This window comes from Camponotus vicinus, unplaced genomic scaffold (assembly GCF_025532165.1).
Source record: "Camponotus vicinus isolate PSW18456_S1 unplaced genomic scaffold, iyCamVici1.0 SCAF_14, whole genome shotgun sequence".
In the NCBI taxonomy this organism is placed as follows: Eukaryota; Metazoa; Arthropoda; class Insecta; order Hymenoptera; family Formicidae; genus Camponotus; species Camponotus vicinus.
Window position 1 is genome coordinate 13973431 of NW_028141950.1, and position 12922 is coordinate 13986352.

Sequence of the window (12922 nt, forward strand, 5' to 3'; positions counted from 1 at the left end):
ATTATAATTGAATATTTTTTCGTTAAGTACTTTTCGAGTTATGAGGCTTGAAATAATTTCTTAATTTTACATAAACCGTAAAATATATCTAATAAAATATTCATTTTTCGATTATCTTACTTCAATACTTTTATACACAAAATAATGTGAGGAAATCAATTGGTGTAAAAAAAACACATAGTTGTTTTTAAGAAAAAATATGTAATTGTTAATTGCAAATTTTTTTCTTACATATTTTGAAACCATACAACTTTTGTCTGAAACATTTTTTCATATTTCGCCTATTTTTCAAAATACTTCTTGAAGAAACATTAAATATAAATACAATAACTCCTATTCCAATTTTATATAAATATTTTGCGTATTTCGTCTTACTGACAATGAGAATATAATTCATGGGCAGTGAGTTTAATTGTAAGCACATTCGTAACAGATACATTTAATAAATTTTTTATATAACATAATAAAATAAATGACAAGTGTAAAAACAAATGTAATATATGTCAACCTATTATATGTGTTTAACTCTTATATTTGTTCTTAAACTATTTTATATTATAATTTATAAACTCTCGCGAGAAAAAACCATTCTACAATCAATAAAAATAAAATTTGCAATTAATTGAAAAGTTTAACAATATATTAATTTCAATCATAGATGTCTAATATAACCTCTTTCTTTTCGATTTGTCATTTCTCACTGGATAATAGCAAAAATACATTGATGGAACTTGGTAAGGAATCTTACTGCAAAGAATATTATAAGCATATATATTACCTGTCTCATTATTGTATTCATTTAGAAACACAGCTTTCTTTTTCGTAAATAGAGTAACTAAAACATGTTGATTCTTAAATGCGCAAACTACTATTGCTGTTTATGCTATAATCTAATTATTTTTAAGTTTAGAAATTTTACTTCATATATACGAAAAAAGTGTAACCAATACGTTTAAGAGTTAAAACGCTGCTCCTGATTTGTAGATTAATATAATATAAATATTCTTGATACCTATCTATCACATCATAAATTGCACTAAAATCTGTACAGCACTTGCACGCACCGAATTTCTGATTGCAGAATTCTGATTTGGCGTCGCCCGTTCACATCAACAGCCCCGGCGAGCCCAGATTCATCACTTTTTATCAAGCATTAGAGTCAGCTAGCATAAGAAACGAAAATCTGGGCATAAATGATGTGTCTCAGCGGCAAAAACTAACTGGCGGGGTAATGAAGGTAGACTCTAACGCTACTGTACCTAACGGCATCAGTAATGATACTGCTAACAACAATGATATCGCAAGTCCAATATCCGCATTTACCGCGACTACATCCTTCCCAGATATTACTACTATAGATATTACCACTGCTGTTCAACCGACAAATCTTTCGTTTGCTTCAAAATTAGCTACGGAGATTATCCCTGACAGTGCCCCGAAAATCACCTTGACAACGATTCGAATCCCCGTAAATCCAGATATGAGCGAGCAACCGACTACAGCATCTATTATGGAATCCGAAATCAGCACCTCCGATAATACAATGACAGATACACTGGCTAATGCAAATGTTTCGAATATTTTAATGTTACTTAATGCCACGACCGAAATAGTCACAAATGAGGCATCGACAAATGCTGTAACTTCGGATATACTATCTTCCACGGAACCTACTTCCGATAATACTAGATCTATTGAATCAGTGACTAAAATTATGGAGGTAAAATCGTCTTCCATGATGATAACAGATGTATCCACGCCCACTTCTCTAAATCTACAAATGTCGACTATATCGGACATAACATCTTCTCCAATTACCGAAAGCATTACTGTAACACAAATATCACCAGAAACAACAACTATGTCCGTGATGAATGATATATCTGAGAATATCGAGACAAACACCGTACAGCAATACAATGAAACAATGCCTCCAACGACAGGGATAAACGATATAGTTGAAAATATAGAAATAAACACGATACAACAATTCGACGCGACAATTCCGCCTCAAATAACGAAAACTATGAGCATCATTGAATCCATTACGACAGAGAAAATTTCCAACAACATAACTGAAATTCAAATAACGCAAACACCTGTTGTCACATCTACGTTTCGCACACGATTTATCGATATCGCACAAAATATTTTATCACACTTACAGTCGCAAGACAATTTCTCCATAGCTAGAACATCTATACAAAATCCCGTTATTATCAACACCTCTCCCAAATTCAATACAATATTGAATTTGTCATCAATAAATACGAAGAATTCGGAAGAGATGACTACCGTGGAACCTTTAGAGAACGTTGAAATAACAACTAGTCAAGATGTCGATACAACACAAACAACGATAAATAGATCAGTGCAAACAATGAGCACCCAAAATATAGTAGATGTAGCCGCTGAGTTTTCGATTGCACACAATCGATCTAATAATCAGGAAATAAAGGCAAGGGATATGCCAAGTTCGAATATGACTTATAATGCGAGAAATTCATCAAGAGAAATTGCAAATAACTCGCAATTTGCTGATTTTGTTACAAAGAATAATTCACAATTGTCTAACGATACGTTGCTCACTAAGTTAATGACTATTGCGAAAACTCTCTTTACGGAAGGAATAAATGAAACGCAACAATTATTGTCAAATCAGATTTACGATGTCGAAACGACTACTGCTTCAGACACAAATAACTGGACTCAAACTGACGGCATGATAGAAAACGATGATAAAAATCAACTCATGTTATCAAATGATACGTCAGAAATGACTAATGCATCTGCCGAACTGTCGACTGTTTTAAAAAACATTTCTGAACGTATAGATGTCACAACATCCGGAAACGAAATAGAAGAAAATTCTAATCGCCCCCCTACTATAGGATCGGAAATTTCATTAATGGAATTTAACACGCGACCAACTGATATCACAAATTTAATTGATGTAGGTGATATTATTACAACGCCTCTTTTTCAGACAAAGATCGAAATATCAAACATAATAATCGATCAGCATGAGTTCTGAACTAACTACTAATATGCTCGATTTACAATCATCTAATCCAATTTAAGTGTCTGATAACCGTGTGATATCAAATCTATGACTTCGACCATTGATTCTACGCAAGAATCAATTTGTAACTCCTCCAAATAATAATATTGAATTCGAACTTATTGGAACTTATAACTAATAATCCCTCTGTAACAAATACTATCAACGCGATTTCAGAAGAAACGCTCTTCAATATAAACAATTCTGCGATATCGAACAATATAATGTCTGCGGAAGCGGTAATTACTAAGAATTAACCATTGATGTAGCCATTACGTAGACGAATGTTGCGCGAACAAACGCTGTAGATGCTCCTAATCAGACACCGAAATCTATCATAATAGAGTTTGCATCTGAATTATAGATTACGAAAAATTGATTTTTCATGAAGAATATATCAGTTATTATTATAATATTGTTAATAGTATTCGATGATAATGCGATTAATATGAATGATTTTCAATCATTCGTATAAGTTCGGTGTCTTCCATCACATCGATTTGTAATCTAATAAGTTCCACTGATATCATCACTACTAATCAATTCAACGGTATAACAACAAGCGTTCTACAAATACTAATTGATCTCGTAAGTAAAATACCAAATCTTATTACCCATTTCCAGGATACAACGGCAACAACAATCGCCCAAGGGACGGCGGTTGGCCCAAGAATTATTCAATCCGAGCAATCAACTGAAACGATCATTACTAGTACTCTTATCACATCCTCCGAATTCCCCGAGGTCGACACAACGACCATTTTACCCTCATCAATTGAATCAACGACGGACAGTATGACATCGACGTCGACAATGACGACAACGACTCTCCCAACGATATCAACAAAATCACCATCGCGAACCGAGCTCGCCACCACTGTCGGGTCTATGCCCGAGACGACTATTCCAGCTATCAATATTAATGAAAATCTTATCTCTACCGAGATGACAATCACTGATACTCGAGACACAACGGTTGCTTCAATCGAATCAGAGGAATTGATGACAACAAAGACAATCGCATCTGTCACAAACATGCCGACGACAACAATTATATCACCGACCACGCAGATTACTACGTCGAATCGAATAATGTCACGTCCGCCGCTTACATCTTTCGGTGTTCAAAACACGGGATCCTATCTGAGATCTTTTAGTGGCAACCAAGCGACGACACTGGCTTCAAGATTCAGTTCTTCCAGTAAAGCACCCGTCCGTGACTACCAGATTTATGGTATTTATCCCAACAAAACCATCGTGCGGAAACGACCGGAGGACAATTTAATCGATGCCAGGAATATAAATAGTCCATATGTAATATTCGGCATTTTCCCGGATGGCAGACTGGTTCGCAAGTTTCCCAACGGAACCATAATACCGGATTCACCTAGGAACCCAGTTGAGGTTGTGTTTACGCTCAGTACCACTACTAACCGACCAACATCCGGGCCGTATTATAACCAAGTTAATCAAGCAGGCACTTATAACCAATATCAAACTCCGGTGTACTATAATAACCCGGTGTACTATAGTAGACCTATGGACAAGCTGACGGAAAGCATCCAGAGTTCCAGCCCTGTTGATTTTGGACTTACCGATAATGCGATCGGCATTCCCCCTGGAGTTGGCCCAAAATTCACGACATCATTTGGTTACCCTGCTAACGCTCCATGCGCAAACAAAATGGTATTTTTGTCTGACCTTTTCATCAAAATCGAACTTTATTCGGACAAGTTTAGTCAAGAATCTCTTGATTTCTTAAGAAAACTTCATTTTAAAAAACGATTATTCTAATGTTTTTAAAGATTTTTGAAAATTATTTCTACGCAAGCATAATAATAAAGTTAATCGTTAATAAAAGCTAAAATTATATCAAAAGACACAGAGTAGTGTCATTATATAACAAGCAGCAACAATGAGGCAGATTACGCATCTATATACGATATAGCTTCTCAGTTGCGAGTATTTTAGATCGGGTAGTATTTTATCGGATTTCAATCATTGGGTCAATCAAATTCTTAATAAGGTTTATTGATAACTTAACTTAATTGATAGATAGGGGTTTCAAATAAATAAAAAAATATCTTTACTTTTATGTGCCTTAACAACGGATTACAATGCAAAATCTTAATGTGAAAATTTTTAAGAAACGTCATGATCATCGTGACCATAATCGTCTTTTTGTTCTTTTCATACACATATATTTTTCATTACATATGTTTGTCTTTTTTTATTGTATGCAAAAAATTTCTGTTGAAATTTTTAACACAAAATTATGTTAGTGATAGTATTACAATTTTTACAAGATATTTTATATTTATACAGGTGTGTACGAAATATTATTATATCATATTACAGAGATTTTAACGATGCTTTCACCAATTTTATTTACGCAGACAGATATTAACAATTTTGCTTCAGCTAATACCGGATTTCTTGATTAATTAATATATTATTATTTGTGCATTCTCTCATTTTAATAGTCACAAATAATATCATCAATTGGAAACATTATCAATCATTATTAACAACATTTTGTGGTTCGAATATATTTGTAATACAAATTATGGAGCAGAATTCTCTCAATAATCATATGTGAATTAAATATTTTATTTTAAGAATAAGGATAAATCAAATCATTATTTCGTAATTGGCATGAATGAGAATGAATATTCCATGTATTCTTTGCAAGGCAATTATTATCTGCTAACGATTTCTTTGTTAAACACGCACGTATGCACGCACGCACACACGCACGGACGCACACATAGACGCATGTAAGCACGCAAACAAATAATTAAACATGCATTTTTTTGTTCTGTGGAGTAATTTATATTGTTTAAACTTTTCAGCGGTAAAACTGCATATTAGCGACGACTTCATGAATTTCGATGACCTTGACATATGTTGTCAAGGACATGTTCCTGATTAATTTGCAAAAAATTTTAGCCATCGCTCGTTGTTTATTACAAAGTTATTTACAAAATAAGTTCAATGTTCCCATGAACTTATTTTCGATAAATCTGCATAAACTGCACTCTCAACGGGAGATTAGATGTGGAATCAACTTCCCTTTATCTTGCAAAGTACGTGCATGGATACAGTGGGTTTCGCCCTCCCCTACGGGGGGTCTCCACTGCATCCATGCATGTACTTTGTAAAATAAAGGAAAGTTCATCCTACATCTTACTTCTTGTTGAGAGTGCAGTTTATGCAGATTTATCCAAAATAAGTTCATTAGTCCCGCATGAGTTTTCAATTTTTTACATGAAACGAGGTTTACTTTATACTGTGTGTGTGTGTGTGTTCCCTGTTTTCAATGCAAAACTATACAATCCATTATTGTATAATTTCATATAGATTTTCAGTATTCCTCGCAAAACGAGGTTTACATTACTATTAAGCCATTGGTTAGTCACTATCTTTAATTATTTATAACTTTGTTATAAATAACGAGCGACGGCTAAAATCTTTTGAATGTCATTTCAAGAACATATCCTTGATAACATATGTCAAGGTCATCGAAATTCATGAAGTCGTCGCTAATATGCAGTTTTACCTTTTCTGCTATTCTTTCTGTACAATATGAACTAAATCCATTAATTAAATCTACTAGAAACTACACATATTCTATATTATTAAGATTCAATAATTCAATGATCCAAATAAGATATTTTAAACAATTAAACAATTCATATATAAATATTACTAAAGAAAGACTGATATAACTTGTAAAAAATTATCTTTTCAAGATGATAAAGGCTCCAAATCCATGCGCTCTTGCTTAAAAATTATGAATAGAGCAAGAGGCTGTAGACTGTGATGTAGGGTGTTAGAACGTAATAAATTCAAAGACAGAAAATTATATATTTATTAAAATAAATTGGATGGAGATAAGCACATAAATTGTCTCAACATTAATTCGAATACAATATAACGACATAACATACGTACGTTTCGATCAATTTTTGATCATTTTCAATGTCTCAACAGCTATATCGAAAAGGACAGTAACAAAATATAATATAAAGAGATATTATAAGAGCAAGCGCGATAAAAAGAAGTGAAAAGGTCGCGCAAACTTCTTTAAAACGGTCGCAATTTTAAAAACAATAAATTGAGAAAAGTAGTCGAAAACAAAAGCGCATATACATAAAACATGTTAAAAGATTAGAAATGCATGGTAATGAGAAAAATTATTTTGAATAGAAAGCGCACGCTCATCTCGCTATCAAAAAACTCATCGCACGCAATCAGGTACTTTTGAAAGAATATATCCGATCGCGGCCCTGAATTTGACGAGAGTGAGGATATCTTGTTATGATAAACTAGAATTCTTCCGCATACAATTCATTATTTCGAGATTTCACTGTACATTAAAAATGGTCTCCATAGCAGTATTACTTAATTGTCTATTCAAATCTATTTTTTTTAATTGTGATATAAAAAGAAATGTACTAATTTATGTGAAATAAAAAATTATATAAACTAATATAAGTTCTTTGTTACAAAAATTATGATAATGAAAAACATTAATTATATTACTTTAGTACAGTTAGTAAAACAGCACCAAGTTTTTGCCATTGAATTTTTTACTTTTATATTTTTTGTACTATTTTTTTATTTTTAACTTTTACAAGAAATTGAAATAAATTTTTGGTAATTATTTACTTATACGGATCATCTCCCGATTTCAATAATTCTCACATATGTTATCAAGATCATCACTCTGAGTAATGTTGTGAAAGTTTTAGTCGGCGGTCATTGTTTATTAAAAAGTTATAAACAAAAAATGTCTAATGAATAATATGTAATTTTATGATACCGTGTACAAACTATATTATCATTTGACGTTGTTTACCTTTCTTATATTGAAATCAGATAGTGGAACAATGATAGGCTTCTATGTTTTTGATATTTCTTATGACTTTGAAAATATTTAAAAAAAGATGAGTTAGTACAAGACATTGTTGTACAGTTAACATGAAGTTCATGAGTTTCTCGCTTTAACAACAAAATATGATGAACTATTAAACTATTTGTGCGCGAAAAATGTTACATTTGTAACTTTCTATGCAAAGTGAAATGTATCCCGCATCACAAACACAGGTGGGTTAGGTTATATCTTCTAAAAGTGGAACCCCCCGCAGGGGGGCGGAACACTCTCCACGCATGTACTTTCCAAGATGAAGCAAAGTTCACTTAATCTTGACCTCCATTAAGAGTAAATTTTGCTTCATCTTAGGAAGTAAATGCGTAGGTACAGTATGTTCCGCCCCCCTGCGGGGGGCTCCATTTTCGGAAGATATAATCTAACCTAACCCGTGTTTGTGATGCGGAATACTTCACTTTGCATAGAAAGTTACAAATCCATGTGAAATTATGCAACAATTGACCTTTCTTTCGATAAATGTATTAATGAACTTATGAAACTTATGAACTTCTTTTGTTTATATCTTTTTAATAAACAATGACCGCCGACTAAAACATCATTACTCAGAGTGATAATCTTGATAACATGTGTGAGAATTATTGAAATCGGGAGGTGGTCCGTATAAGTAAATAATTACCAAATTTTTTTTACAATTATTATTTTTTTTATATCATAATTTTTATAGGATCATATCATATCATCATTTTTTGTAAATAAATTTGAACAACAGAATAAAATAACGCTTTTTTGTATAAGGTCTTTTTTACATATTAAAATAACATATTTTTTGTGCAATAATTTTTTAAAGGGATGCGCATGGATTGGATGTCTTTTTTCACTTTTATACTATATATCAAATTTGGATTGTACAAAATACAATATAGTTTTATTTCCAGCTCCTATATATAAAGAATTGCTTGTTTATCATTATTTCTCTAGAGAGAGAAGATTTTTTAAAAGAGAGAAGATTTTTTATCATTATTGTTAAAACTTTAGAAAAAGACACCAGGGTCGAATCGTCTTGGCCTTGACATATGTTGTCAAGGTCACTGTCCTGAGTAACATTCAAAAGATTTTAGCCGTCGCTCGTTGTTTATTAAAAAGTTATTAACAAAAGAATTTCCAGGAATTATATGCAATATGGGACTATACGAATTCCTAAGCAATGTTGATTTGACTTCTAAGAAGGTCAAGGTTATTTTAACTTTTTATGCAAAGCGAAGTCCACCTCACACCACCCCTAAATCAGTGCGAAACGAGGTCTATTATTGTATGGTTCCACGTGGGTTTACAACTTTCCATGCGAAGCGAGGTCCACCCCACACCACTCCTGAGTCAGCGCGAAACGAGGTCTATTATTGTACAGTTCCAAATAGGTTTGCAACTTTTTATGCGAAACGAGGTCTACCCCACACTACCCCTGAGTCAGTGCGGAAACGAGGTCTATGGTTCCTCGCTTCGCATGGAAAGTTACAAACCCATGTGGAACCATACAATAATAGATCTCATTTCGCGCTGCCTCAGGGGTAGTGTGCGGTGGACCTCGCTTCGCATGGAAAGTTGCAAACCCATGTGGATCCATACAATATAGACCTCGTTTCGCACTGACTCAGGGATGGTGTGAGGTAGATCTCGCTTCGCATGGAAAGTTGCAAACCCATGTGGAACCATATAATAATAGACCTCGTTTCGCGCTGACTCAGGGGTGGTGTGCGGTGGACCTTGCTTCGCATGGAAAGTTGCAAACCCATGTGGAACCATACAATATAGACCTCGTTTCGCGCTGACTCAGGGGTGGTGTGAGGTAAACCTCGCTTCGCACGGAAAGTTGCAAACCCATGTGGAACCATACAATAATAGACCTCGTTTCGCGCTGACTCAGAAGTGGTGTAGGGTGGACCTCGCTTTACATAGAAAGTTAAAATAACCTTAACCTTTTTAGAAGTCAAATCAACATTGCTTGGGAATTCGTATAGTCGCATGTTGCATATACGCTTTTGTTAATAACTTTTTAATAAACAACGAGCGACGGCTAAAATCTTTTGAATGTTACTCAGGACAGTGACCTTGACAACATATGTCAAGGTCAAGATGACCCTGGTGTTTCTCTCTAAAGTTTTACCCTCTTCCACTCTTCTCCCTCCTCACTTTCTCTCTCAGCTTTCTCATCCTTCTTTCATCATATTCCCCTTTCCTCTATATACCCGAATCTCTTTCTTTTCTATTCCCTCACCTTTTCACATTTACTCTCCCACTCCATGGCTCCTCTTTCCTTTTGATTTCTATTTTCTCTTTTCCTTCTCTTTATTCCATTTTTTCCCCTCCTTATCTATTTCTTTCTTCTTCCTCTTTACTCTTTATCTATCTATCTCATAACTCTTATTTCTCTCCCTTTTTCTCTTTCTTTCTCTGTCTTTCTCATTTCTTCTTCTCTTTCTTTTTTCTTTCTTCCTCTCTCTCTCTCTCTCTTCTTTTCTTCTGTTTCTTTCTATTGAAAATCAGATTATATTTAATGTAAGCACAATTCAATGACAATGTAGTAGTTGATATTTAATTTTGATTAATTTTTTTCAATTTTTTATATTAAGACTAAAATATTCAATAAAAACTGTTATATTAATGTTATATAAAAGTAATAAAATAGAATGTTACAAGTAATATACATAATTATATACAAGATCTGGTAATAGTCGCCGAACCTCTCGTGTATAGGTAGAGCGGATTAAACTGAGTAGGAAAGTCTGTTAGAAATAGACTCAAGCACTTTGAAAAGGATAAATCTATTTATTGCACGGTAGTCAGATACACGATAGTACAATAATGACTTGCTCGCAGAGAGAAAGAGGAGAAGCAGCGTAATGATACGGAACTAGTTCCCTCTCGTAATGACGTGCTGCGACTTTAAGGGTCCGTAATGCACGTAATGGGGGGAGACTAGCTTTTTAGGCGGGAACGTTTTGATTTCCCAACAAAGTCCTCTACCTTTTGTAATTTTCGCAATAATTAATGAGATATTAAAAAAGATCAGCCAATCCGCGCGAGTAGAAGCGCGCGGCGAGAAAAAATATCCCACTGTAATGTGAGGCTTGGAAGTGATGAGGGAGACGCTTTCCAAAGAATGATGGCGGCGCGCGGTGCTTTAACGTTATTTGTAGCGACACGTTTGGTGAGCGCCCCGCTACAGTGGGACGGTTCTCATATATGTATATACAGGGTGATTCTGAATAAACATTTGTCTTTAAAATATCAAATTCTTGAATGAATTTTAAGACGATTTTTCCTCTTGCAAAATTTTGCCCGGAGCTTAGTTTTTAAACCATAAAGGAAAATAGTTAACTAATTACGGAACGAGTACGAGAGATAGGCAGGGACGGCGCAATGTGTGTGTGTGTGTGTGTGTGTGTGTGTGCGTGTGAGAATGTGCGCGCGCGCGCACACACACACACACACTGATCGCGTATAGCAATCAGCTGATCCCGGCAAGCGCCCCACGTAATCGCCTATATCGCGCCGTCCCTGCCTCGTACTCGTTCCGTAATTAGTTAACTATTTTCCTTTATGGTTTAAAAACTAAGCTCCGAGCAAAATTTTGCAAGAGTAAAAATCGTCTTAGAATTCATTCAAGAATTTGATATTTTAAAGACAAATGTTTGTTCAGGATGTTGTTTCAGACCACCCGTCCACCGCTTTTATTTTGGAAACGGATAGTGATAGGAAGTTGAGATGACTATATTTACCATAAAAACCTATCTGAAGTTTCTGATTATGATATTTTCATTTTTGGGAAACTTCCGGAAATACCGGAAATCGGAGGCAACTTTAAAATTTTAAATGGCAACAGGGGGCAATATGGGTATCGTTGGATAGAGCTTTTAAAAAGAAACAACTTTTGTTTGAAACAAAATTTAATATCGCTCGGAAATGACCCAAAATACATAATAATGATACACAAGATACATAAGATTAAAGATGTTCAAAGTGCCTGCCACCTTGATAAAGACATCTTTCCATTCTTTGTCTCACGCTTTCGACGGCTCTCAACACTTCTGCAGGATTTAAAGAATGGCAAGCTTCATGAATTCGCTGTTTCATATTTTCTTTAGTTGTTGGACGTTGCTGATAAACCAGATCTTTTATCCTCCCCCAAAGGTAAAAATATAACGGCGTCAAGTCAGGCGAGCGGGCAGGCCAAGCTACTATAGGGCCTGCACGGCCGATCCACTTTCCTGGAAAAAGATTATTAATTGTACGCCTTGCAATTAATGAGAAATGCACTGGGCAACCATCTTGCTGAAATCACATGACCTGACGTGTCGCCAGCGATACATTTTCAAGGAGTTTTAGCAGTACATTTTCCAAAAATTGGGAGTACAAATTCCCATTCAACGTCTGATCGAAAAAATAAGGACCGATAATTTGCTGTCTGATGATAGCACACCATGTATTTAAGCTCCATAGGTGTTGGTTATCCGCTTCTCGTAGCCAATGAGGATTTTCCGATGACCAGTAATGCGCGTTATGACTATTAACTTCTCCATTATTTTTAAAAGTAGCCTCATCAATCCAAAGGATTTGAAGTAGGAAATCACGGTTTTGTCCTAGTAACCAATTACAAAACGTAACACATCTCTGGAAATCATCTTCGCTCACACACACAATTCTTGATGGAGATTAATGTGGTACGGATGTAAATTATTCTGCTTTAAAATTCTCCAAACCGTCGTGTAGCTTAATCCGGACTCTCTTCCGATTCTTCTTGTAGAGTCATGAGGCTTCATATTGATTGCAGCGATGATATCGGCTGCTCTTTCATCTCTTCGATGCCTAATTTGGTTGTTACGATTTTGATGAGGCTGTACTTGACCAGTTGTACGAACACGTCTCGCTAATCGCTGAAAAACTTTACGTGAATGATGTTGCCGATTGGG

At 34.8% G+C, this 12922-nt stretch overlaps 1 protein-coding gene across 6 annotated transcripts in view; it reads left to right on the forward strand.

Annotated features, from left to right (window-relative positions):
- The window catches only part of LOC145965795 (uncharacterized), a 407995-nt gene that overhangs the window by 370084 nt on the left and 24989 nt on the right, over positions 1 to 12922 (forward strand). For 5 of the 6 annotated variants that reach the window (XM_083089473.1, XM_083089475.1, XM_083089474.1 and 2 more), the window contains 2 exons: positions 1082 to 2953; positions 3686 to 4747. In XM_083089473.1, coding sequence (XP_082945599.1) covers positions 1082 to 2953; positions 3686 to 4747 — 2934 coding nt within the window. The remainder of the gene's footprint in view (positions 1 to 1081; positions 2954 to 3685; positions 4748 to 12922) is intronic. The other variant, XM_083089478.1, reaches the window with a different exon arrangement.